This window comes from Clupea harengus, chromosome 10 (assembly GCF_900700415.2).
Source record: "Clupea harengus chromosome 10, Ch_v2.0.2, whole genome shotgun sequence".
Classification (NCBI taxonomy): Eukaryota; Metazoa; Chordata; class Actinopteri; order Clupeiformes; family Clupeidae; genus Clupea; species Clupea harengus.
The window spans coordinates 1,060,078-1,087,850 of record NC_045161.1 but is presented as its reverse complement, the minus strand read 5'-3'; the positions used below and the strand labels follow the sequence as shown (position 1 = coordinate 1,087,850).

Below are 27,773 nucleotides of genomic sequence, written 5' to 3'. Positions count from 1 at the left end.
GAAACAGCGCCACAAATGAATTTATATTCGGTTTTGTCGCAGTGAAGAACAAACAAGTAATATTTCTGCTGTTGGTTGAATGTTTCTGCTGGATGTACAAGAGGGACAAATGTGGATGATACGGTTCTGTGTCTGGACGAAGTGGTTACATTAGCCAAACAGGGTGAAGAGGTTAGTTCAACTTTAAAAACTAAAGTGAACGTTATCGTTATCGCTATCGCTCTGTATAGCTAACTAACGTTAGCCAAGAACAGATAATTGGACGTAGGAGCGTAAAGATGATGACATTAACAACCATTTCACCACTCCTTGAGTTAACTTTAAGGTAACGCTATAAGGAGCGATGAAATGGTTGTTAATGTCACCTTAAAGTTTCGATAATCAGATTCATCCTTCCCATCATCACTATTGTATGAATGTGCCAGCTGCTGAACTGTTTACGTTGGGAGCAGCAAAATAATTCAGGCCAAGGTTAGCTATCGTTGTTATACATTTAACGTCAGTGTTTGTGTGCGTGATGGTTTTGCTGATTATTTAGCTGTTCGGAAATATGCCAATTTAACAAGCTTTTGTCATGGAAACAGATGTAACGTTACCGTTTGTTTATCTAACACAATCTGAACTCAAACATGCAACCCCGTCCCACCTACTCTAACGTGGCTACTTAGATGGCCCTCTCATGTGATTTGTTTATAAACTATTCGAAATTAGCATCTAGAGTGAGTTACTATGGACAATGAATAAGTAAAGCTCTTGTGTCATGTTAATGTATTTGTTTCAAGCCCTACGAGTAAGTGCCTGTATCAATTTGACACAAATGATGTGCTATTTTGTCATTGTGAAATAATTTGACGGGAAAAGGCGATTCATTCATACAGAAAAGTTTACTGATAACCATAAATCATTTCGTGTATCTAATAGTTTTCTGTGGCTCTATGAGATTATCCGTGCAGAAAAGCTAGTAACATAAAATGTCAGTGATGACTAGTCAGTATTTCATTTTGCTTAGCAGCTGATTTAGGTAAATTATCCTTACAGTCGGTAAAAAAGGATTCTTCTACAGGAGGGGTGCCACTTTTGACCAGGTTGGATGGATTTTCCCATCCTTGATGTGAGGGCACTAGATCCTTAAGGAAGCTGCTTTGTTTGACATGAGCATACGCATTAAAGGGATCCCAAGACTGTTTCTTAAGAAAATATGCTAAATACCTCAGACTAAGATTGCACAAGTCTCTCAGATGGTGGCACCAGCACCAGATTTGGTGTAATGTAAAAGAGAGAATGGATGGATGTGTGGAATGAAATGAAGGCCAACTGTCCGCAAATAGTTTTGAATGACCTTACCCTCAGTTAAAGACAGTTTAATGTATGAAAATATGGGCTACTGTAACCAATCCAGGAGTTGATGGTAATTCAAGAATCTGTAGATTATAAAAGTGCTTGTGTCATCTCACATGTGGCTTTGACTTCAACTTCAACTTCAACTTCAACAGTGATACACACAGTATACAATAGAATCACCTGTATCAACTTAAAGTAATTGCATTACCTCTAAATTATACAGTACTGAATTTGCGAATATGTAAAACTAACAGGTTTGATTTACTACATTACAAATACAAGCCCCACAGTAAGAACCCAATGCAGCAAAAGTCAGAAAACCGTTAATTACTGAAATTAAAATATTACATTTTTTCAACAAATTTCCAGTTCTGCCATTCTTCAGAGACAGAGAGAGGCTCTTTGCTGGAAGGGTGGTGTTGCTCTACCTTCCTCTTTAAAATATCCCAAAGGTGTTCTACTGGATCCAAGTTAGGTAACACACTTGGCCAGGTCATAGTTCTCACCTTTGTCTTCTTTACAAAACTTGCATGATTTTTTCAGTGTGCTTTGGAACGTTATCATGTTGGAGTATTCCTCTTCTGCCAAGCTTCTGGAGACTGGGGGTCATCATGTCAGCCAGTATTGTGGTATATCCACAGGCATTCATGGTGCCATTGACAGTGGTCATCTCCCCAACACCATTAGGACTCACCTGCACTCCATACCACACTCCCACCTCTGTGCTTCATATCCCACTCCCACCGCTGTGCTCCATATCACACTCCCACCTCTGTGCTCCATATCACACTCCCATATCACACTCCCACCTCTGTGCTCCATATCACACTCCCACCGCTGTGCTCCATATCACACTCCCACCTCTGTGCTTCATATCACACTCCCACCTCTGAGCTCCATATCACACTCTGTGCTCCATATCACACTCCCACCTCTGCGCTCCAGATCACACTCTGTGCTCCATATCACACTCCCACTTCTGTGCTCCATATCACACTCCCACTTCTGTGCTCCATATCACACTCCCACCTCTGCTTCATATCACACTCCCACCTCTGCTTCATATCACACTCCCACCGCTGTGCTCCATATCACACTCCCACCTCTGTGCTCCATATCACACTCCCACCTCTGTGCTCCATATCACACTCCCACCGCTGTGCTCCATATCACACTCCCACCTCTGTGCTTCATTGGCGGGGCTATGCATTCACTGTGGTACTCCATGTTCACACTAAACATGCTGGACCCATGGGCTGTATATAGAGGTGGATGACATGGCTTCATGCCCTTCCGTTCTATAAAAATGAAGCCAAAATCTCCCTTTTCATTAACTAGACCCATTTGTCTGCACAGCAAAAGAGGAAAAGCTGAACTGAGCAAAGTACATGCATACCCTGAATGGAAACCTGGTCCAGAGCACTCAGGACCTCCGAGTGGGTCAAAGGTTCCCCTTTATTAAACAGGGCAATGACCCTAAACACACAGCCAAGACAACACCGGAGTGGCCTAGGGTCAACTCTGTGAATGTCCTTCAATGGTCCAGTCAGATCCCTTTTCGTAACGTCAAAAGTTGTAACCGAAAGATGGCTTTCAACAGAGGGTCAGTCAGAGGACTCAACAGCGCAACACGACATCACGACTTCATTGTAGCTTATTGAACAGAAGTGATTGTTGTAGCGAGTTATTTTGTTACTGGTTTTCCTTCAACTGTTCAAGACCTTTCTCTAAAGCTTTTCTCACCCTTACAGATGAGTGTTAAGGTGAATTTGAAAGGGTTGCCTTCCCGCATTCTTGATGTTGTCCTCAAACCAGAGACCATTCAGATTGACAGGTTAGAAAACTATTCTTGTAATCGTAAACATGATCACAAATACAGTCTTCTGTTCTTAATGTCTAATGTAAGTCCTGTCTCTGGTAAGGAGCATGTAAACAGTAATGGGGCGGTTCATGTGTTTAATCATGCTCTTCTAGGTCCTTCCCCAAATTCAATGTGGCTCCTTGGGACTCTACTCCTATTGGAGAGGCTGTGATGCTCCACCTTTCATATTACAGGTGTGTGTTTTCAGTGTGTGTGTGTGTATAATATAGAATAACACTAAAGTTCAAAATATTTGTAATAATAACAAATTTGTGCTTGAGAATGTTTTTTTTTTTTTATCAAAGAATTTTCTTGCATGGAATAGCCTGAATTTCTTAGAACAATAATCGATTGATATGTCTTTGTAGAAACTTATTTCTTTCTGGCCATTTTTAGACCATTATCTGCTGTGCCAGGTACTCAAGTAGTCCAAATAAGGCCAGTTTTTAGCTGCAAAAGGGTTCCAATTGGCCTTTCAAAAAGGCCTTTTATTCTATATTCCGTTCCAACAGGCCTTTTACGCCTATATTCTATATTCCGTTAGAAAGCTGCCACTTCCAGCTGTAATAGTCATTTACATTTTGTAAATTTCTGATCAACTTTGGGTTATTTGAATTAATAAAACATGTGGATTCCAAACCTTTGAACAGTAGTGTATACAATTGTATGCCTTTTCATATAACAGAAACCCCAGACTTCACCTCTCAGAGAAAGCATTGCGCTTAGCTTACCGCCATGCAAGACAGAACAACAAACCCCAGTTCACCTGCTTCTTGCTTGGGACATTCAACGTGGACAGCAGCGGTGAGTGTGATTTGTTAACATCTGATGTAGGACGTTTGGTGAATCTGGAGTTGACTTCTTATTTTTTTTCTCTTCACAGAAAATGAAGAACAAATATATTATTTAATAGAATGTTTCTGCATGAGGTCCATCGTCATCTTGCAGATACTGACCTAAGCTCTTCATAAATGTTCTTCAGTGTTTATGTGTTAAAGCTCCTACTGGCCGAGGCATTGCTGATCTGTTGGTAGGATGTCCTTGTGGCAGCTGTGACTGTAGATGAAGAGGCTGATAGCAGAGACATGTCTGTCCTTCAGCAGCCCTTTCCATTAGACAGATATTTGCCGTGAGGGTGAGACCACATGGATTGATCAGGTCTAATGGATAAAGGGGATAGGACATCAACAGCTCAGTGTGGCGTGGAACACTTTATCAACTAGTGAGGAGTATGTGCTGAGAGTGGATGGAGTGGATCCTCAGTGGTTGGATGAATTTGGACGTAACCCAGAAACAGACACCCAGGGAGAAACAATAGGATGTTTTGGGACACGCAGTAAACTTTATAAAGTAATGGATACATGTCTATCACATACATCTGTACATCTAATATATGTATGTCTACGAATAATAACCAACACAAATAAGAGTGTGGACACCCACTAAATAAAAACTCTTTGATGTACACACTATGCCACTGCCATATTTACACATTTTGCCATACAACAGCGTGTTTGGAACTACAAATACTCCACTAAAAAGAAGTATTACTTCTGTAACCAGAAAAGCAGGTCTTGCCACTGAAAGCAGCAGTAGTGGTATGTGCCACATGCATGAAACTAGGCCAAGTATTTTATAACTTAACACCAACTCTTGCTGACAGAAATGTGAAAAAGTTAACTAAGCACATGAATATCCATGGATACACATCCATGAATTTCCATATCTAATGAGCAGCATCTGAAGCCTTTATCCACTCAAACTCCTAGAAGCTCCTAGAAGGTCCATATCTAATGAGCAGCATCTGAAGCCTTTATCCACTCAAACTCCTAGAAGCTCCTAGAAGGTCCATATCTAATGAGCAGCATCTGAAGCCTTTATCCACTCAAACTCCTAGAAGGTCCATATCTAATGATTAGCATCTGAAGCCTTTATCCACTCAAACTCCTAGAAGCTCCTAGAAGGTCCATATCTCCTGAGCGGCATCTGAAGCCTTTATCCACTCAAACTCCTAGAAGCTCCTAGAAGGTCCATATCTCCTGAGCGGCATCTGAAGCCTTTATCCGCTCAAACTCCTAGAAGCTCCCAGAAGGTCCATATCTAATGAGCAGCATCTGAAGCCTTTATCCACTCAAGCTCCTAGAAGGTCCATATCTAATGAGCAGCATCTGAAGCCTTTATCCACTCAAACTCCTAGAAGGTCCATATCTAATGAGCAGCATCTGAAGCCTTTATCCGCTCAAACTCCTAGAAGCTCCTAGAAGGTCCATATCTAATGATTAGCATCTGAAGCCTTTATCCACTCAAACTCCTAGAAGCTCCTAGAAGGTCCATATCTCCTGAGCGGCATCTGAAGCCTTTATCCGCTCAAACTCCTAGAAGGTCCATATCTCCTGAGCAGCATCTGAAGCCTTTATCCACTCAATCTCCCAGTAGAAGTGTCTCATGCTACTGCTCAAGTTTGATTTTACTTCCTTTTGTCAGGTTATACATTCAGTCCATCATTTTAGTTCATCTTGGTGTTGTGCTTCAAATGTACGTATCAAAATGGGCTTTGAAAATGGCATACAAGCACCAAATGTACCTTTTTATGTATCAGTAAAAGACGACACATTTGACTGTATAAACTTTTTTCTTTTAAACTGTTTGTGACCTTTTGGTTGTCTAGATGAAGGTGTGACCCTTTCTCTGGATCGTCTGGACCCTGGCAGGGAGAAGCCAGGCTCGGGAGGAAGGGTGCCCAGCTCCTTTCTGCCCGGTGACGTGGTGGTGCCCTGTTTATTTGAGGCTCGGCATGGCAGCTCCTTCACCAACACTGTTCCTGCAAACTATGTGGATGACCTCAGTGCGTCTTTTAAGGTATAATGCAAGTTAGATTTTATTTTGGTAGTGTGTTTGGTGAACCAATGTTATCTGTGAATATGAATCAGTAAATATTTGCACTGGATAAAAGATAGTAAAGAATTATTAGTATTACACATGATTCTTTGCGTCACAATGCTGAAATGGTTAAAGACATTTTTTTTTGTGCAAGTTTTGGCAAGCTCCTTTCCACTGCTGAGAATATTTAGACATTATGAGTCATCGTTGTCACTGATGTTAAGTGTCACAGGTTTATAAAGCGTTAACTAATGTAATTTGTAGCTAATGTAACTAATGACCCTGATGGGTGTTTAGGATTATTGTCCCTCTGGAAGACCCTCCAGTTTAAGCTTTTTGGCAGAGGCTGTTAAGTCTGGCTTTCATATATGCTGGTATCTAATAGAGAAGCTCTCAATGGCTTTCATATATGCTAGTATTTAATAGAGCAGCTCTCAATGGCTTTCATATATGCTGGTATCTAATAGAGCCGCTCTCAATGGCTTTCATATCTGCTGGTATCTAATAGAGCCGCTCTCAATGGCTAAGTGGGAGATGGTGTCATCTTGTTGGCCAGCTAAAACAAACAGTGTGCTTTCAGTCAGCTGTGAGGTCAGTTGGAGCAGCTTGTCAAGAACAGGTGCTCTGTATTCCAATGACCACCTACACAATTTTAACTTAATGTTTAAACTTTCAATCAAATATTTGTAGGATGACAGTAGTTGATTATTTTTGGCATTTTATTCCTGAGTGTCCTACTCTGACATCATTTGTGAGGCGATTCTTCATGCTTTTATTACTCCCAACTGGACTACCTTAATGCGCTAGTCCACTCTAGCACATCCTCAGCAAGTTCAAAATGGAGCTGCATGGCTTTTAACTGGATCCAACACAACACATCACTCATTAGTCATTGCATTGACTCCCTGTTAAGTTAAGAGTCAATTTCAAAGTTATTTTATAAAAAAAAATGTAAAGTCCTCCATGGTTCAGTCCCACCTTACCTCAGCGATCTTAATGACTTTATATAAATGACTGCTCCTTAATTTGTTTCCATGGTCTGTAAATGACTTGGAAAAAAGCAGCACGTATAACCTCTATTTAACATGTACACTATAAACATGTAAAGGGGGGACAAAGTTCAAAGCATTCAGAAGGAACCCAGCCCCACCCACCCCCATCACCCTGAGTGACTCCCCAGTCGACACTGCAGAGTCCTTCCGCTTCCTGGGCACCATCATCTCCCAGGACCTCAAGTGGGGGCTGAACATCAGCTCTCTCACCAAAAGAGCTCAACAGAGGATGTACTTTCTGCGGCAGCTGAAGAAGTTTAACCTGCCAAAGACAATGATGGTGCACTTCTACACCTGCATCATCGAGTCCATCCTCACCTCCTCCATCACCATCTGGTACGCTGCTGCCACTGCCAATGACAAAGGCAGACTGCAGCGTATCATCTGTTCTGCTGAGAAGGTGATTGGCTGCAATCTGCCCTCTCTACAGGACCTGTTCGCCTCTAGGACCCTGAGGCGGGCAGGTAAGATTGTGGCCGATCCCTCACACCCGGGTCACAAACTTTTCGAGGTCCTTCCCTCCGGCAGGAGGCTGCGGTCCATCAGGACCAAAACCTCACGCCACAAAACCAGCTTCTTCCCGGCTGCCGTTGGCCTTAGTAACAAGGCCACCTGACGTGGACTCTCATCCCGCCCCCACACCTCAAGCCTGTGTTATGTTAACACACACTACATTGCACACTGCACATTGCACATCCACTTTTGCACTCCTGCCCTGCTTTTTGTATTGTAGTACTTATTGTGTTTGTGTAGTACTTACTGTGTTTGTATGTTTTTATGTTTACTGTATGCACCTATACATCAGAACAAATTCCAGGTAGGTGTAAACCTACTTGGCAATAAATACTATTCTGATTCTGATTCTGATTATATAAGGGGCGACAGTGGTACAGGAGGTAAAGAAGTCGTTTAGTAATCAGAAGGTTGCTAGTTCGATCACCTGTCGAAGTGTCCTTGAGCAAGACACTGAACCCCTAATTGCTCCTGATGTGCAGTGTGCCATCAGTGTAAATGTAAAATGTGTATACATTGTACGTCGCTTTGGATAAAAGCGTCTGCTAAATGACTAAATGTAAATGTAAATTATTTCATTGATTTTTTTGACCCTCTTCCCCTTGCACAGATACTTCAGCAAAACTGTAGCAGCAAAGAGACTGTGGATCTCTCTCAGCTGCTCCTGCTGCGCGGGTGGCTCCGCTGCGTGGAGAACACCGACAGCCTCAGCTTCAGTCTGCACTGGGCCGCCACCACCACAGCCACCGCGCTGCAGGCCACGCCCGTCAGAGCCATCCCCATCATTCCCACCGCTCTCGCCCGCAACCTCAGCTCCCCCAGCAGCCTGGCACAGCCCCTACACACACTGAGCCAGAAGAGAGGGTAAGGATGGCACACAGGCCAGTGGATCTCTTTCATGTATTTATGTCAGTCTTTGTGTCTGGATGGTATAGTTCCTCGAAATGCCCACGTCATCATACCACATCACCATACTAATGTCATAACATAACATAACATACTCTCTTGAGGCTCACTTTGATATATATGTGTATATATATGTGTCATCTATACCTATTAACTCTCTGGCATACCTGTGTTTAGATTTCTGACCATGGACCAAACCCGCAAGCTGCTGCTCATTCTGGAGTCCGATCCCAAGGTCTACACCCTCCCACTGGTTGGAGTGTGAGTTGCTCCACACATCGTTCCTCTTGGTCAGGGTTTAGTTGACTTTGTAAGATCTGTTAATTGCTTGTGTTGTTCTTGCTGTGTTGTGCCAGATGGTTGTGTGGAGTCACACACATCCACAGTCCTCAGGTGTGGGCGTGGTGCCTTCGGTTCCTCTACAGCTCGTCCCTTCAGGAAAGGTGGGTCCTTTCACCTCTGTTTTGTGTGTGTGTGTGTGTGTGTGTGTGTGTGTGTGTGTGTGTGTGTGTGTGTGTGTGTGTGTGTGTGTGTGTGTGTGTGTGTGTGTGTGTGTGTGTGTGTGTGTGTGTGTGTGTGTGTGTGTGTGTGGGTCCTTGCACCTCTGTTCATGGGTGGGGGGTGGGGGTAGCGTGAACAAATGTCAGGATTCAGTTCGATACAGGGGCCTCTCAATTTCAAACAGTTTTGCTACGACAAAATGAGGGTTGAGACTACTAAATTCTGTTGTCTTTCTTTTTATATATATATGTGTATGTATGTCCCTTTACATGTTACTGATCTGTCTTGGATGTGCCTGGGGGTTGCAAACATACATATTGGTCTACCAGCCACAGTGGCTGGTATATGTTCCATTTATACCTGCCATTCAAATAGTTTTGTCAGAAACTTTCATAATTTTATCATGTTTGATCATAAATATTTTAATTGTGGATATTACAAATGATATACAGTACATTCATTCCAAAAGGTCTATCAAAAGGTTTAAAGTTAATGATTTACTGTTGGAAACATAATTTACGATGATTTAGAAGACATGGGTACAGTGCAGGGGCGTGTGTCACTGGCAAACTTGGAACAGATATTCACAATTTCTACCAGGGGCAAAACATGTATTACATGAATTCCATTTCAATATCGTTCAATTTACACTATTCACGTAAGTGATCTGTTTTAAAATGAAAATGGTGAAAGGTGAGGAGTTTGTATCTCTGCATTTGTGTTCTATAATTCATAGGCTATGCATTGTTACACACTAAGTTGACTAGACTATTGCTATTTATTTATTTATTTATTTATTTATGTACCAAAGACGTTGTATCGTACAATACAATTTGATACAGTAATTTCGTTTACACCCCAGTTTACCTTTTTAACCTTCTGCCTTCTCATCATAGTTCTCACAGAGATGAAGGCTTCTTAACAGTGATACAGGCACTACTGCACTGCTCTTGTTCTCACATGTGGTCCATCTCTGCAGGGTACTGACTGAGGAAGGGGCCTTTCTGGTGGTGCTGTACTCCTTAACCCACAGAAAGCCAGAGTTCTACCAGTGCCAGCCAACCGGCAGCAAGAACCCCAATCTGGACATGCTGCTGCTTACGAGTACAGAGTCCCTCACGCTCTACAAGGTCAGTTCCAGTGTAAGGCAGTGCATTAACCGTTGTTATAAAGTTATATGCTCCTAATCTCTGATTTATTTTTCCTGTAATGGAATGGTTGCCTGTTGACTGATGGCCATCATATGATAACAGTAGACAGTAGCGCTACTTCCAGACCACCTTTTCTGTCCTGTTATTTTGAAATGATTAACTCAATATAATGTATAATGATAAACATGCTTGACCCACACCATCAGTTAAAAAAGTTTGTTACACACCCTTCTGGTCAACCCATCCGCTTATGCTTAGTAGGCTAATTAAGGATGCATTAGGAGTTGAGATTAGAAGAAATGTACAAGATGTTTATAATATCATATAGAGGGCAGTGAAATACATTTTGGCCAGTTTTGGATATACAAATCACTGACAGTATGTACGTGCGTGTAGTCTGAGGATTTCTACAAGTAGATCGGGGGGAGGGGCTACAGCAGCATCCCACAGCGGAGATAGTCTAGACTAGGAGGGGAACACAGAAACATAGTGAGTGGGTAGAGTTCAGCTGTCAATATGCATAGATGTACTTGATGGATATGGTGGTGAGGAACAATGTGTCCAGTTTTATTGATATTGGGAATTTGTATGCGTTTTGTTGTGGTTAGTTCTGTTGGCTGGCTTAGTGCATGGGGAGTTTGAGTTCTACAAGCATAGGAAGGGTGGCAGGATACAGTAGCAGTGCATAGCATCTTTTTACAGGTATAGCTTCAATGCCTTATTTGGGTGGGAGCTTCCGTTTTTTTATTTTTTTTTCTTCACTTCAGTGTTTGGAGACGAGTGTGAACATAAACATGAGAAAGCAGAAGTGGCCGATAACACGCGCTATGCAGATCAATAGAACATATCGGCTCCTTGCTAGCTGACGCTAGGCAGCTAACTCGTTCACAAGCCAGTGCTTTAACAGGTGCTGCTGCTGTTCTCTCCTGCGCTTTCTAGCGGCCCAAGCATTGTCTCTTTCAATGTTGAATCCAAATCACAAGCAGGATGATGACCGCAAGTTAGGAAAAAAAATGCTAAACTAAAATGAACTAACCATAACTGAAAAGCCAGTTTATGCTAAGAAGCACATCAGCAAGTTCGTGAGAATAACAAATCAGAGTGCTTGAATATCAGAGAATCACAATACCAGCCTTGTAGATAGCCTAGGCTAACCTTAATGTGCTTATTGCCTAGCTCTTTAGTCAAACTTCAGGTTTAATTATTATGTTATCTAGTATGAAAATACTAGAGATATGTATTCCATATCATTATAAAAAAGGATTTGAGTTTTATTTTTATTTGAGTATATGTATGTAGCATAGGTTCTACAAACCTGGCAAGTGAGATCTGATCACACGTGGACACTTGAGAGACATGTGGAGACGCATTCTAATACCAGGTGTCCACTTGAGATGCATCACCCAAGACATGAGTTAATGCCAGGTGTCCACTTGAGATGGATCACCCAAGACATGAGTTAATGCCAGGTGTAAACAGCCTCTTCCCCCCCCACACCAGAAACGGACTCATGGGAAAAGGCTTAGATTCCAAACGTCTGATATGTGGATTGGTTTTGTTCCAAACGTCTGATATGTGGATTGGTTTTGTTCCAAACGTCTGATATGTGGATTGGTTTTGTTCCTGCTGCGTAGCATGTGGAGCCCAATGAGAAGAAGCCCTTGTCCTTTGAGCTCCAGGCTGGAGGTGAACCCCAGGACACCCAGCTCTATAAAGAAGTGATGTCTCGCACGGCCTCCAGCAGGTACACACTTTGGGATGATTCAGAAAGAAATGATATATGATGGTGTTTTTTTTCTCTTATATGTTCTGTTTTCTTAACTTTTCAGGCGCCTCAGTGGAACGACAATGGCGGCCACTCCTCAAAACAGGCCATCATTTGACCATGACTCAGGGATGGAGGAGGATCTTTCTCCCAGACCATCCCCAAACCCCCACCCAGCTGGGGAACAGGTCTGTACATGTGGCGCTTAGCAGGGTTGTTTGATTGGCCAGGGAGGACTAGAAACCTATCCATATATTGGATTACCAACATCTGAACCTACTGTGGCTATGTCATATTATTCATGTTTCAGAGAAAAACTCAATGTGTGCAACGTTTCTCTGTCCACCAAAATATGAACAAATGCCAAGAAAAGCCCCAAAATAAAACGAAAAAAATAAATAAATTACTTCACAGATTTAATGGGGGCTTAAATCAAGTGTTGTTCACAGGGAAGCATACGGGTCGTGTAATAAACTTGCATGTGTTAAATCAAGTGTTGTTCACAGGAAAGCAGACGGGTCGTGTGTTAAATCAAGTGTTGTTCACAGGGAAGCATACGGGTCGTGTAATAAACTCACATGTGTTAAATGAAGCAGACGGGTCGTGTAATAAACTTGCATGTGTTTCAGGTGAGACAGATGCGGCCCACGGTACCAGAGCTGTCTTTGGTGATGGATGGCAGCTTTGTGGCTCCTGATGCCACGCCCCACCTCCCCTCCCTTCCCACCCTACAGCACAAGGAGAACGCTGGGTCCCCCAGAACCCAGACAGGGCTCAACGCCCGCGGGCAGAACCGGCGCAGTGCTTCCCCCCCAGTTAACAGAACTGTCACCACAACCATGTCAAGTAAAGGTCATGAAGGGTCAACTGGATGTTCACCACCATCAGCGTTGTCTTCGGTGTCCTCACCACCTAAGACGGGTGGTTTGCCCGGTGGCTCTTTTGAGCCGTTTAGGCAGCAGCACCCTGTGGTACACCTGCAGTCACCCTGCAGTAGATTCTCTGGCACTACCTCAACTCCTCTTCTGCCACAGTTGTGCACGTTCCCCAGCACCCCCCTGAAGTCTGTCAGTAAGCCTTGTAGCTGCCGCCACCACGACACTGAATTTTCTCCGTCTTACCAGCCCCAGCCCCAGCCCTGGTCAGAGACACCCCTACCCTCAGGCCTGTTGCATCAGATGACGCCTACTAACCCAGTCAAAGCTTCCTATGCTACAGAATCGACTCCTCTCAGGAACTGTTGCCGGTCACCACCTCAGCAGACTCCCCCTCAGGGTCCCATGTATGGTTCACCTACACATCTGGGCTGTTTGCAGCATAGTGCACACAGTAACAGCCACCAGAGCCATCCAGTGCAACCTGAGAGCCAGAGCCAGGGTGGCCAGAGCCAGGGTGGCCAGAGCCAGGGTGGCCAGAGCCAGGGTGGCCGCCTGGCTTTTCCTGATAACGGTCAGGTGAACATGCTCCCAGTTGATGCCTATAGAATACTTATGGATCAGGACCGGCAGCTGAAACTTCTGCAAGCGCAGGTGAGTAATATTTAGGTATTTTTTCCTAACTAATTCTGGATGTACAGTCTCCAACAGCTTCCACAGGCCTGTCTTTTAAGAGCCGTTGTCAGCACCAATCATGACCTGTCTGAGGAATGCAATTTTTGTAACCATATTTTAGAAATATATTCCCTCACCATTAGATGACTATCAGTGATCCACTCACAAGACACCCTAACTTGTCCAATGCTTTTAATTCAACCTGACCACAACCCGAACCGCTAATATTAAACAAGGACGCCCGTTTTTTTTTTTTTTTGGGTTTGTTTTTCTTTTTTCAAAAAGCGCTGCATTCTTTTGGCTAGGTATAACTTCTAGGCTGCTTTTAAATGAGAACAGAGTTGTCCATATGGGAAGATAGCTGAGCCTACCTGGAGCATTCACAACATCCTCTGGTCAAACTACAGCAGTGAAGCTGCACAGGCACCCTGAGTCTTTAGACCTTTTCCTATAATCCTTTTAGAAGTTCATTTGAAGAGACCATAACTCCGCTAGATAACTATTTTACATATAGGGGTATAAGAAAATAACAATAGGCTTGAGTATTGCAATATTATGCTTTATGGTACTGATTCTCCAAAACATCGATTTTAAATGAATAGTTTCACGTGCAAAGATGTGTGGCTGACAGTGGTTCATTTTGTGTTGTATTCAAACCCCTGACCTCTCGATAACAATGTTCTGATTGCATTTATTTTGATTCTGATTTGATGCATATGGTGGTGTGTTCTCTATACTATGCCCGCTTAACCTAAAATGACATTTGAATCGTAACCTCTGCATCATGATGTGTATCGTATGGCCAGATTCTTGCCAATCCACAGCCCTTTTAACTTGTGTCATTCCTCAGATTCAGAAACTTCTGGAAGCTCAAAGCCAGAGAGCAGCCTCTTCTCAGCCATCTGACGACCCCTCGCACCAGTCAGGAGAGAAGCGTGACGACCGGAGCACCACTCAAACACCGACCTCCCCCGACCCCAGGAAGAAGAACAGTGTCAGCATCGCCATAGGAACAGGTAACCTTCAGTCATCAGTGACCTCTGGTCATCCCCATACATTTACATGGAGTCATTCAATGCATCTCTAGCTTGTCATTTTGCGTGATGCAACATGAGGATATTCATCTGTCCTGTTACTGCTGTGGAGACAGATCTTGTGGCGGTGACATGACTGAGACAAAGGAACAATAGATAAGGCGAGGGGAGAGAGAAGATTGTGTTTAAGTTTTTAGATGATGTCGAAATATGGGCCTTAAGCTTGATCCAGCTTTCTTGTGTTGCCTAGGCTAATAGTATGCCTGGCTAGATCAAAATGATGTCTATATTGGGTAGAATATTTGGAAACATACATTACTTTGAATGCACAAAGTTCAACAGTTTGGAATCATTTAGAATTCCATTTTTAAAGTCAGAATAACATTGCATTGGTCTGAAATCTGGATCTAGATATTGTTAATGTTGTAGATGAGTTAGTGATTTTGGATGGAATTCTACATAGACACACAAAGGCCTGTGTTCTGCAACGGTCACTCCTGTGTTCCAGTGGCACATTCCATCAGATGGTCCAAAATGATTACCCTAAAAGGGTTCATTCAGAATTGGAAAATCCTTTTGTTATTATGTATGTGCAGCTAAAATATTTTGACACAGGCCGTACGGCTAGTAAAATGCACACAATGAATACAGTTGAATTGAATGCTGACTAAACTCCCATTGAAAACAATGTAAAAGACTCCATAAGCAAGTATAAATATTTTATTTTATCCCAAATAATAGATCAAGGCAACTGATGTTATACAGCTGTTTAAATTAGACATATGTCTGTGTTTTGGCAACAATGTGATTTATATTGTTAATCTTGATATTTAGAAACCCTGTTTGTTTAAATAAAACCATGATCATAAGTGTTGTTCATAAGCGCACAGTCTTCCTACAACTAAACTGAGTTACATGTGAATTACAGTATAATTCTGTTCTTTAACAATACTATTGTGTTATCATTTCGGTATGGTGGTGTCATGATGTTGGGTGACAGGATCTTTTGTGTAGGTCTCATCCAGTCTATGACGCTGTCTTCCAGGGGCAAGTCTGTTCTGTAACAGTACTGAGAACGAGTGGTGGAGGGATGGCACGCCAGGAGCTCTCAGCAGTAGCTCGGACAGCCATTCCAGACAGTCCAGCCCCATGGTCAGAAGTGGAACCGACACAAACCGGATTAAGGACCCCGAGGAAGAGACTAGGGACCACGATCAGAACCGCAGGACATCACAACACATGTACGCCAATCTTGTCTTTCATAACAGGGTTTTATGTCCTGTCGTATTTCTGAGTGGAGAAAAGTTGCTGCTCCATTCTAATTGGAGGAATTGCAGCAGTATTGATCGGCCCATCTATTCAGTGTCCTGGTGAAATATAAGTTCCCCAGTATAATGAAGTAAGCTGTGTGTCGTGTGTGTGTGTGTCCTGTGTGTGTGTGTGTCCTGTGTGTGTGTATGTGTGTGTGTGTGTGTCCTGTGTGTGTGTGTGTCCTGTGTGTGTGTCCTGTGTGTCCTGTGTGTGTGTGTGTGTGTAACCCCCTGTAGGAGCCCGGGTGCATCCCATTCTCCTCAGAGCCTGATGCTTGGAGACAGTGCCAGCATGTGTGGCCAGTTCCAGTCTCCTAACACAGATGAGTCGCGCAGCAAAGGTGTCGCTGCTGATCAAAGGTTCTTTCAAGATTTACTGGTAAGATTGGAGACTACAATAGTTAATTAAATATAAATTCACATTTATTTGTGTTGTTTGACCCACAGTTGTCCTCTACAGTGAAATGTGTTATGTTGTGAAATATTAAATGTAGGCGTATAGATTTCATAACAAAGCTACCTTAAAGGTGCAGTCCTCTGTCCTTGAGAAAGGTTGTTGATATTTGTCAAAAATTGTGTTGGATTGTAATCAAGGACTTGTACTTGCTACAAGGTTTCATATGAAATAATGTCTTATCCAAACAATCGAGCATTTGATCCTGATGTAAATATTTAATCAGTGACTTGAAAAGATAATGAACTAGAGATGCATATTCACCAGTGAGATTGTGCTACAGCATCAGAGGACCGTGATTGGTCTTACTCTATGTGAGCTACATGACTGTGATTGGTCTAACTCTATGTGAGCATGACTGTGATTGGTCTAACTCTATGTGAGATACATGACTGTGATTGGTCTTACTCTATGTGAGCATGATTGTGATTGGTCTAACTCTATGTGAGCATGACTGTGATTGGTCTAACTCTATGTGATCATGACCGTGATTGGTCTTACTCTATGTGAGCATGATTGTGATTGGTCTTACTCTATGTGAGCTACATGGACATGGCTGCTTCAACCTGTGGATGAATGGTTTGACACTGCTGCCCTCTGTTGGACATAAGGCATAAGGCAGTTTGTGTACAAATGGTGGTTGGTGTGGAAATATATCTGTTTTAACAACTATACCAACATGTTTTATGAGTAGGTGTTGATACTGAAATTACACAATCAAATATTAGGTAGTTTCCTTTTCAATACCATGAGCTGTTTCTAAACGAATTTAAGCCTAAAATGCTGATTTAAGCCTAAACTTTTATAGTTTGAATTTGATCCTCTTTATGTATATAATGTTATTGCTCATTAAAGGAAAAATAAGTCCTTTGAAATAATTCTTATCTCGGTTACCTATAGGCACCATTCATATATCTATATCACAAAAGCCTGACCACTTGGCTTTAACAGAATAACAGCACAGGCATAGTGTAGTGGCACTCCGTCTGTTCTGAGTCTTCTGTACCACAATTTTGAGTTCAGTCTTAGAAACTATTAATTGACACGCGAGTGAGACAAGTAAATCTTCCATAAAAAATGTTTACTAGAAAACTTAGAGTTACAAGTTCACACGGTCAAAAAACTATGTCGCTTCCAACATTTCTGAGCTCAAATCTGAACTAAAAGTCCAACACGCAGGTATTATACTGACGTAACGTCATCTGATTGGAAGCTTACATTCTGACAAGTTATTCAGCTTTTAAATACAATACTAAATGATATAGTTCAACCTAAACATTCTTTCAAATCCTAATGAAATGATTTATCTTCAGATACCTTTTTAAATCTTTTTAAACTAAATTATTATAACACATGAAATCATGAATTTGGCTCTTACATTACCCGGCCCCTAATTGGTTAGGCAGGAGGACTAAGCAATTATAACTTAAACATTATAACAATAAACAAGAGCCACAATACTTCAAATGTCCATAAACTTTTAAACTAGTATCTTCTCTCTTCAGTCTTCTGATATTGCCTCTTTCAATAGGCACAGCTTGTTTACAGGCCTTTCCAGCGTGCTGGTTTTAGTCTTTAGCTTTACTCTTCTCACTGTTCCATTTGAGTCAGGCAATGTTTCCACAACCTTCCCCATGAGCCAGGAGTTGTGAGGAGAGGAACTGTCCACTAGTAGCACGACATCTCCGGTCATGAAGTTTCTTCTAGGCTTCAGCCATTTCTGGCGCTCCTGTAGAAGTGGAAGATACTCACGTGTCCATCTGGTCCAGAATAAATCCGCGAGATATTGGACTTGTTTCCATCTTCTTCTTGTGTATGTGTCATCTTTGCTGAATATGCCTGGAGGCATGCTAGGTTGACATTTCAGCAACAACAAGTGGTTCGGTGTCAGAGGCTCAACGTCGTTCACATCATCTGAGACGCTTGTGAGCGGCCTGCCATTTATGATACTTTCCACTTCACACATTATTGTGTGTAGGCAATCATCATTCACTGTCTGTTCTTTCAATAAGGAATTAAGGATCCTTCGCACTGTCCGGATTTGTCTTTCCCAAACCCCACCTTGGTGAGAGGCTGCTGGGCTGTTGAATATCCACTTTATCCCTTTTGGTTGCAGGACTCTTTCAATCTTGATGTTATCCAGCTGTTGGATGGCTTCTCTCAGTTCTCTTTCAGCGGACACAAAATTAGTGCCATTATCCGACCTCATGATGGTAACTTGGCCTCTTCTGCTTATGAAACGTCGAATTGCATTAATGCAAGAGTCAGTGTCAAGGCTATCTGCAACTTCGATGTGCACCGCTCTGAGTGTGAGACAAGTGAACATCACGCCGTATCTCTTGACCGTACCCCGGCCCCGTCTGACATCAAACGGTCCAAAGAAATCAACACCGGTGTTTGTGAAAGGAGGTTTGTCTGGCAAGAGGCGATCTTCAGGCAAGCTTGCCATCTTCTGCTCTCCAACCTTTCCATTGATCCTGCGGCATGTTGTACATTTGCTGATTATCTTTCGGATTGCAGAATTGGCCTGTGGGATCCAGTACTTGCGTCTAAGCTGTGCCAAGACATAACTGCGTCCACAGTGTCCTGTTCTTTGGTGTATGTCTCTTAAAATCAGTGTGGCGACTCTGCTATGCTTAGACAGAATCACTGGATGTTTAGCATTTTCTGGCATGGCAGACTTGTTGAGTCTTCCACCAACCCTTAAAGTGTCGTCTTGGAGAATGGGGTCCAGTTTGAACAACTGACTGCTGCGGCTGAGCTGTCTGCCCTTCTGCAAGGTTTTGACCTCTTCTCTGAACTGCTGTCTCTGGCTGCATCGGAATTATCTCTGATTCCGCAGCAACTAAATCATCCAAGGTAAGTGATTTATTTCCTATTGTTCTTTTGTATTTCTTCATGTGTTGTTCTAATTTTGACTTTTGCTTTTCAGGGTCCTTTTCAGTTTGATGGATTGTTTGTAATAACTCTTTTCTTTCTTCCTTCAGCTTCCAGAGAGTTTCCTTTACTTTCAAAATCCAGGCTACTGATCTTTTCAATTTATGCCAATCTGAGTAGTAGTTTATCAGTTCGTTCAATGGTTCCATATCTTCTTTGACCTTGATTGCGTTGACAGTGACTTTGTTCTTGACTTCCGGATCGTTTGGAAGGCTTTCTTCTTTTCTGTCTGGCTGCTCTGGCCAGTCACTTTCACTGTTCAACAAAAAGTTTGGCCCGTTGATCCAGGTTCCCCCTTGGACCAAGTTCTTTGCCTTCAGGCCTCTGCTGGCTTGATCTGCAGGATTCTCTGTCGTCCTAACATGCTTCCATTGTGACGGCTTGGTTGCTTCTCTGATGAGTACAATTCTGTTAGCGACGAATGTCTTGAAACGGGCTGTTTCGCTGTCGATGTATCTGAGCACTGTAGTGCTATCTGTCCAGAAGATGGATTGTTGCAGTGGGATCTTAAGTTCTTGCTGTAGCATCTTGTCTACCTTCACTGCCACAACCGCTGCGGTCAGCTCAAGTCTTGGGATAGTGATCAACTTGAGTGGGGCTACTCTTGATTTTCCCATAAGGAACGCACAATGTTTCTTGCCTTCTGTATTCTCCAATAACAGATAAGACACAGTGCCATATGCGTACTCAGAGGCATCTGAAAAATGGTGCAACTGCGCTGCTGCAGTGCATCCTAAATCCAAAGGCTTCAAACACCTGTTCACGCGAAAGTTGGAGAGGTGAGTAACATCTTCAATCCACTTTCTCCAATGTTCAGCATGCTTCTCACCGACGTCTTCATCCCACCCATGTTGTTCTTTACAGAGTTCTTTCAACAGTAGTTTAGCTGGCAAGATGACCGGGGCCAGAAAGCCGAGGGGGTCGTAGATGGAATTGACAACTGATAAGATGCCTCTTCTGGTCATTGGTTTGTCTTGCAGCTTCATTCGGTAAGTGAAATGATCTGATTCCGTGTCCCACTGGACACCGAGGGTCCTTTCAACTGGCAAAGCGTCATGTCTCAGATCCAGGTCTTTCACTTCACTAGCTCTGTGAGCCTCTGGGATTGATAGCAACACCTTCCTGCTATTACTCATCCACTTCGCCAAAGTAAAGCCTCCACTGGCACACAAAGTCCGCAGATCTTTTGCTAAGGTCACTGCATCATCTTCTGTTGCTAGGCTCTTCAAGCAGTCATCCACATAGAAGTTACGGAGGACTGTCTGAACGGCTTCTGGGGATGCAACGTCTCTGTGATCTTCAGCAGTTCTTCTTAGCGCATATGAGGCAACACTCGGCGAAGAGGTGGCTCCGAAGAGGTGCACTGCCATCCGGAATTCTTCCACAGGTTCAGTCAACTTGCCGTTTGGCCACCAAAGAAAACGTAGAAGGTCTGCGTCATGTTTTGGCACTTTAACCTGATAAAACATTGACTCAATGTCTGCCATTAACGCCACAGGTTCCTCACGAAATCTTAAGAGGACACCAACCAATGTGTTGGTCATGTCGGGCCCTTGAAGCAACTCACTGTTCAAAGATCGATCCTGGAAGGAGGCGGTGCAGTCAAAAACCACCCTGAGCTTTTTCTTTTTCGGGTGATAAACACCGTGGTGTGGTATGTAGAACACCCTGTTGTCGTCACGGTTCAGCTGGTGTGGTGGAACTTGAATGGCATAGCCCTTTTCAATGATCGTGTGCATGAAGCTCTTGTAGTCCTCAAAGAACTCAGGATTCTTCTGTAGCTTTCTTCTCAGACAGGTTATGCGCTGTTCAGCAACGCACCGATTGTTGGGCATTTTGACCTTCTCGTTCCTGAGTGGCAATCCAACACAGTAATGCCCACTCTCGAATGTTGTTGTCTTCTGCACAGACTGCAAAAACTGTTTGTCTTCCTGGGACATCTCTTCTTTGTCATCGTACTTTCGCTCTGGAAAATCAGTGTTGTACTGTTCAACCAGAAGTTTCTCAATTTCCATCACGGAGATCCTATTCACTGAAAGATGAGGTGACTCACTCTCTTCGTCTTTTAGTTCTTTTCTTACGGGTCCGTTCACCACCCAGCCAATGGCGGTCTTGACAGCATACGGCCCTCCATCTTGACTGTTGATAATGTGCCATGGCTCCATTGCTCTCGAGCAGTTGGCTCCAATAAGTAGGCAGCTTTTATCTCTGGCAAACTCACTTCTCTAAGGTAAGGCCACTTCTGGATGTCTGACTGCTTAGGTATGTTTCCAGTGTGCACAGGTATGTTTCTGTGTGTGAACACCTTCGGCAGGTCAATGAAGCTGGTGTCTTCCCATCCGCACACCTCAAGGTCTGTGATAGCTAAACTGTTCATGAGCTTTGGTTCTTCAGGTTTGTCTTGTCCCATTGTGCTGAGAAGTATTCGTGTCGGTTTTCCTTTAACACTCAGTTTTCTTTGCAGGTCTTCCGTACAGAAGGTTGCTGTGCTTCCCGGGTCTAAAAAGGCGTATGTTTCAACACACTTGTTACTCTTCTTTGATTTAATTTTCACCGGTACTATTGACAGCACACATTCAGCTTCTCCGGCCCCTGTGAGGCTACAAGACTCCTGTTGGACAGAAACCTGAGCACATGATACTTGGCTTCCATGAGCATCTTCTTTCTTTTCAGGCACAGCAGATCCTTCTTTGATTATGTGCAGAATGTCCGGATGCTTCAACTTACATTCTTTACATTCAATTCTTCTTTTGCAGAATTTGCTGAGATGGCCAGGCATTAAGCATCCGAAACACAATCCCTTTGACTTCAAGAAGTCCACTCGTTCTTTGTGTGGTTGAGCTTTGATTTTACTGCATGCAGCAAGAGTGTGAGGCTGCTGGCAGTACAGACACGGCTTATCAAAGGCACTTGTGGTTTTGCTTGAGATCGCTGGCTTAGCATGCATTTCTTGAGGCACTTTGCTTTCTGCTGAAACATTGGTGGCGAAGCTGCTTCCACGTATTTCTTTCTTTGGGGGATACCTCCCTTTCTGTTCTGTTTTTCCACTTGTAGATGGGTGGCTGTCTGGTATATTACCAAAGAGGGGATCTGATGCTATTTTAGCTTGACGGTCGATGTATTTCACCAAGTCAGCAAACTTCGCTCTTCTGCCACTTCGCTCTTTGATATCAAAAGCTCCAGCCCGCCAACGTTCTCTCATTTTGTACGGCAGTTTTGACACCATTGTCCGTAGATTGGTAGGGTTGTCCATCTCGTCTAAGTATTCAATGTCCATCATGGTGTTGAGACATCCAATTAGGAACATTGCATAAGCACTCAACGCCTTTCCATCCTCAGACTTTACTTGTGGCCATGTTAGTGCTTTATCTATGTACGCGCTGGCAATCCGTAGTTCGTCCCCATAGTGCTTATGAAGTAGCCGCTTTGCTTCAAGATAGCCTTTGCTTTGTGTCATATGAGTGCAGCTGCGGACAAGCTCTTGGGGTTCACCGGCTGTATACTGTTCCAAGAAGTACAATTTATCCTGTTCATTGTCAGTCTTCTGGTCTATCGCATGTTCGAACGCTCTGATGAAAGATTTGAACTGTAGCGCATCGCCCTTGAACACAGGAATGTCCTTTGTTGGTAGCTGAGACAGCTGCTGTTGTTTTACAAGTAGCTCTGTGATGACGTACTAAAGGTCATGCAAAGGCAGTAGGTCATCACCTCTGTCCACTTGAGTGTTAGGCCGATGACTTGTGGCTGACTGAGATGGTGGTGGTTGAGAGTGCAGCATTGATGGTTGAATGCGAACGTTTGCGTTAGCTTGTTGCGGTATCCTTATGCTAACCCTTTCCTTCTTCACATTCCCAAAATGTAACTTTTGCACTGGCGTATGGTAACTGTAACTATCTTCAGATCTTTCATATTCTTTAAGCACCTTTAATTTTGCTTGGCTTTCAGCTAATGCCGTTTTCATCTCTAATTCCTCTTTTTCAGCTTGAATTCTAGCAGTTTCAAACTCTTTTTCAGCTTGGATTCTAGCGGATTCAAATTCAAGCTCTTGCTTTCTCTTCAGTCCTGCAGCACGCTCTAGCAGGGCTGCATGTTGTGCTTCCTGTCTAACCCGTGTTGACGAAACACGTGATGTGGATGTTGCATGACTTACTTGTGTTCCACATAGGCTACCACGCTCTGCATTTTTATCTCCTGCCTGGGAAATACTGTCATTTGGTCTAACAGCTTCTTGCAGGCTATCCACCATATCAAATTATTTTTGCTGTACATTTTCCATTGGCAGCACTGATGTTGATTCATGCACAGCTGCTATCCATCTTTTAGTTTCTTTCATAAATTCTCTGATTGGTGCCATTTTAACTTCAAACCAATTATCTTGGTCACACATTCGTTCATCCTCACTTAAAAGATTTGCAACTTCACTGTTGAGACTTTTGAACTCTCCTACTAACTCTGCAAAATCTTTTTCCATTGCATCTTGCACATTTTGGACGTTTCCAGCATCACGCATTAATATCTCAAACTCCCTTATTGTGCTTGTGCCTTCTCAGTTAGCTTACGTGATCTTCCCTGCGCCATCATATCCTCCACACCTCTCTGTTCTTCCCCATCAGCCATCGTACACGTTGCCGAGTTAATGCTCAAGCTGTATGCCACAGTTCAAAAGCTATTTTCTTACACGGAACTTCTCTTAATAAACGAGTGCAAAACAGCTTCTCAAAAATCGCTAAAAACTCTGCATTGACTGAATATAGGCTTGCTAACAGCGTAGGCTCTTGCTAGGGGTGAATCACGTTGCTATTTCCAGCATGGAGCAGTTACAGTTTAACTTTCGTTTTCCTCCAATCTCACTAATTATCTTCATTCATCCGTAAATCTTCGTATCTTCTTAATACTGAAAGATAAAAAGGAGTTTTCGATACCTGTTCTCGTAGAGTACTTCAATGGATTACCAGTTCCAACGTTAGCTTCCAGTCCTTTTCACGTCCTAGCCACGTTCTTCTACTTGTTAAGGCAATCCAGTTAAACTCGGCTAAGCTAGTTTTTTGACTAAATGTAGTGGCACTCCGTCTGTTCTGAGTCTTCTGTACCACAATTTTGAGTTCAGTCTTAGAAACTATTAATTGACACGCGAGTGAGACAAGTAAATCTTCCATAAAAAATGTTTACTAGAAAACTTAGTTTTTTGACCGTGTGAACTTGTAACTCTATGTCGCTTCCAACATTTCTGAGCTCAAATCTAAACTAAACTAAAAGTCCAACACGCAGGTATTATACTGACGTAACGTCATCTGATTGGAAGCTTACATTCTGACAAGTTATTCAGCTTTTAAATACAATACTAAATGATATAGTTCAACCTAAACATTCTTTCAAATCCTAATGAAATGATTTATCTTCAGATACCTTTTTAAATCTTTTTAAACTAAATTATTATAACGCATGAAATCATGAATTTGGCTCTTACACATAGAATGTTACACCTTCAATTAAATACGTAGCCCACACCATGGGCTAGCATAACATGATAATCTTTCCTTGCAATACATTAACTTTATTGCTCATCCAATCAGAATTGTATGGTAGTTAAACATCCATACATATTGTGTTCATTTGAGCCAGCGGTGTTTTGTTTTGAAATATGTTGACATTAGATGAAGAAGAAATGAAAGTGTTCTTGCTGTGCTGTGTGCTTGAGCAGTCACACTGATGACAAACGTTTGACTAATAAGTTGGTTGTTGAGCGTTTATGTTTTTGTTCTGTGTTCTCTTAGAACTATTTCTAGTAATATTTTCCATTGAACTCCTTGCATTTGTGGTTTTAAGATCGTTTTTGTATAAGTATTTGTAATGTCCGTCACAAGTACTTCCACCATAAGTGCCACAGTGTGACGAGAGAATGTGTAGCCTTGCAGCAGGGAGAGGCTGTGGTGTTGGGCCCAGGATGTTTCATGACTATAGGTCAATAAGACTTCCTGTGACGCAAACCAAAACGAGAGGACGCCTCTAATGGCGCCATCTAGTGGTCAATAAGCAGTTCGAGATTTGCAGGGCAGTTGGGACCAGTTTCTCCAAATAGTTTGAATTTGCTTCTATAAACGCTGAACGCCTTGTCAACCAATGAGGAATAATGATTTAACTGAACACCATTGGAGATCCCTCATGTGCAGTTGATCACGTCCTTAATGAGAATGTAGCACAAAGGTGTTTTAATGGACACGTGTAAACAAATCATCCAGCTGTATGTACAATTTGACCTTCATGTGAACCGCTTTGTCTGCCATTTAGGGTCAAGTAAACAGTCGTCTTCAGGACACCCTGAAAGGAGAGGCAAGCAGTTCCAAATGTGAAGACAGGACGGCACCCTCCAGACAGACGGCCAGTCCCCTATCTGCGGTCTCAATCCAGGCCAGAGAGGCCTCTTCTCCCAGCTCTCTGTCTCCAGCACCTTCTGTGAAGGCCTTGTCTCAATCCCAGACCTCCCATCAGGAGGACCAGGTGTACAGTGCAACTGTGAAACATCTAGAGAAGTTGGGGGTCAATTTTGCCTCCAAAGACAAAGCCATGTGCACGAACATCAGCAGGTCTGTTTTTGTGTGTATGCAGATACATTCTGTGAGCTATTTCACCATGTGAGAGTGTTTACTAATCCTCATGTCCTCCCTGTCAGCAGCACCCTCGCAGGGATCAACCCTGACGCAGTGGTCCCCAGACTGGCCGTGTGTGACCTCGTGGGCGCCAGCATGTGGACCCCAGGGTGCAGTGCTGACCTGAGCCTGGAGGCGAACTCCATCGCCCTGAAGTACCTGAGCGACGCCCAGCTGTCTCACCTCTCGCTGAGAAGAGAAGCCAGGCGGACCTCCAATGCCAATCAACCTTCTCTGGGTTTCTTGAGTAAGGCCTTAGCTGAGAGGACTGGCCCAGGTCTTAGCATGCTGTCTCCTACTAATATGTCCTTAGCCACACACAAATACATGAAGCGCTATGGGCTGATCGAGGGGGGTGACGGCGAGGAAGAGGACGAGGAGGACCAACAGGAGCATCGTGACTCTGTGTTGGGCTGCTCTTCACACATGGAGGGCTCAGGATACAGTGACGGTGTCCAGAGAGTCTTGAACATCACTAATGCGCCGTCTTACCAGTCAGCACCTCACAACTCCCCCCACCTCGAGGAGAATCAAGGACGTATTTTACGAGACGTCCACCCCGCTGTGCAGGTGCTTCTGCACAGTCGTGAGCACACTCGGAAGCCCCCCTCTGCTCTGGAGAACCAGCCTCATCTGGGCTCCATGGACACACAGGGTTCTGTCGGGAATTTCCTCGACCTTAGCAGATTGAGGCAGCTCCCCAAACTATTTTAAAGCCAAGGAAACGATTTCTTTTAAATGTGACATGAAACAGCAGAAAAGTGATTATTTTTTTTTTTTTTAAATGTACCCACTCAGAGAGGCGCGCACACGCACACATACTTTTTATTTGTTGTTTTGTATGCACTGTTTGTCCTGTGTGTATTTTATTGTTGACGTGTAGGGATTGTTATTGGGATATTGGGTTCAACCTCAGGAGGCCCCAGGTGCTCACCAGTCTTACTCCACTTTACCATGCCATTAAATGTGTGCCGTTGAACTGTTGATTTGTTATCTTCGTTAACATGAAATACTACATATCGTTTTTACACTGTTTGCAGCATCTGTCAAGGTTTTTATAAATAAAGATTATTTCAATATTAGCTATTTTTCAACGTGTTCTTTTGATGTGGATGTAGAAATGGGCCGTCTCAGCCTCCTGGGTCCGCCTCCGTGCCATGATGGGGGTCAGGACCCTGCCGCTGACCTAGAGTTGTTTGGCCAGAACATGGAGACCATGGACCTTGTGTGTGTGTGTGTGTGTCTGTGTGTGTGTGTGTGTGTGTGTGTGGGGGGGGGGCTGTGTGTGTGTGGGTGTGGGTGTGGGTGGGTGTGCGGCGGGGCGGGGGGGCTGAGTGCATAAACATGGGGCTCAGTAGCACTCTAGCAGAGACCACTATTTGATTACACAGTCTGGCTGTATGTGGATATAAAACGATAAAATGTCATGATTGGTTACAGGAGATAATATTATCAAAGGTCGGTGCAGAATCAGTTGGTGTTTTCTCTGCACATTGGTGAGAGCTAGGGTTAGACTACATGACTTTATCTGAATAGATTTGGAAAAGACTAGTGTGGCACACCAGTGTGGCCAGTCTGTTTAATGTGGGTGTGCTTACGGGATATAAGGTGTGCCAAAGCAAAAAGTGCCCTGTAGATCAACCATAACACATATTAAGATCTCATTAAAACATTCGGTGCATTTACCTACTAACACTTTTATACATTGTACTGACAGCAGGCTACTGTTTTTGTCTACTGTTGCTAAGCAGCATAAGATGGTCACAAGAAATAAGGTGGTGGAGGCGAGCAGCGAAATTATTTCTTTCTTTAATATAATTATAATAATTAATGCTACAAGGATTTCCTCAATAACATTAGAGCTCAACTGT

General features: G+C 43.2%; 1 protein-coding gene across 1 annotated transcript; it reads left to right on the top strand.

The window, feature by feature from the left end:
• Positions 1–129: 129 nt before the first annotated feature.
• Positions 130–26,658, top strand: stil (STIL centriolar assembly protein). Its single transcript, XM_031574936.2, has 17 exons — positions 130–171; positions 3,093–3,175; positions 3,316–3,396; positions 3,888–4,006; positions 5,871–6,061; positions 8,258–8,511; positions 8,731–8,814; positions 8,910–8,996; positions 10,034–10,184; positions 11,840–11,949; positions 12,035–12,158; positions 12,600–13,499; positions 14,371–14,536; positions 15,600–15,795; positions 16,102–16,243; positions 25,544–25,839; positions 25,926–26,658. Exons 2-17 carry the CDS (start codon positions 3,093–3,095, stop codon positions 26,614–26,616), a joined length of 3,675 nt encoding a protein of 1,224 aa, XP_031430796.1. The 5' UTR covers positions 130–171; the 3' UTR covers positions 26,617–26,658.
• Positions 26,659–27,773: the final 1,115 nt, after the last annotated feature.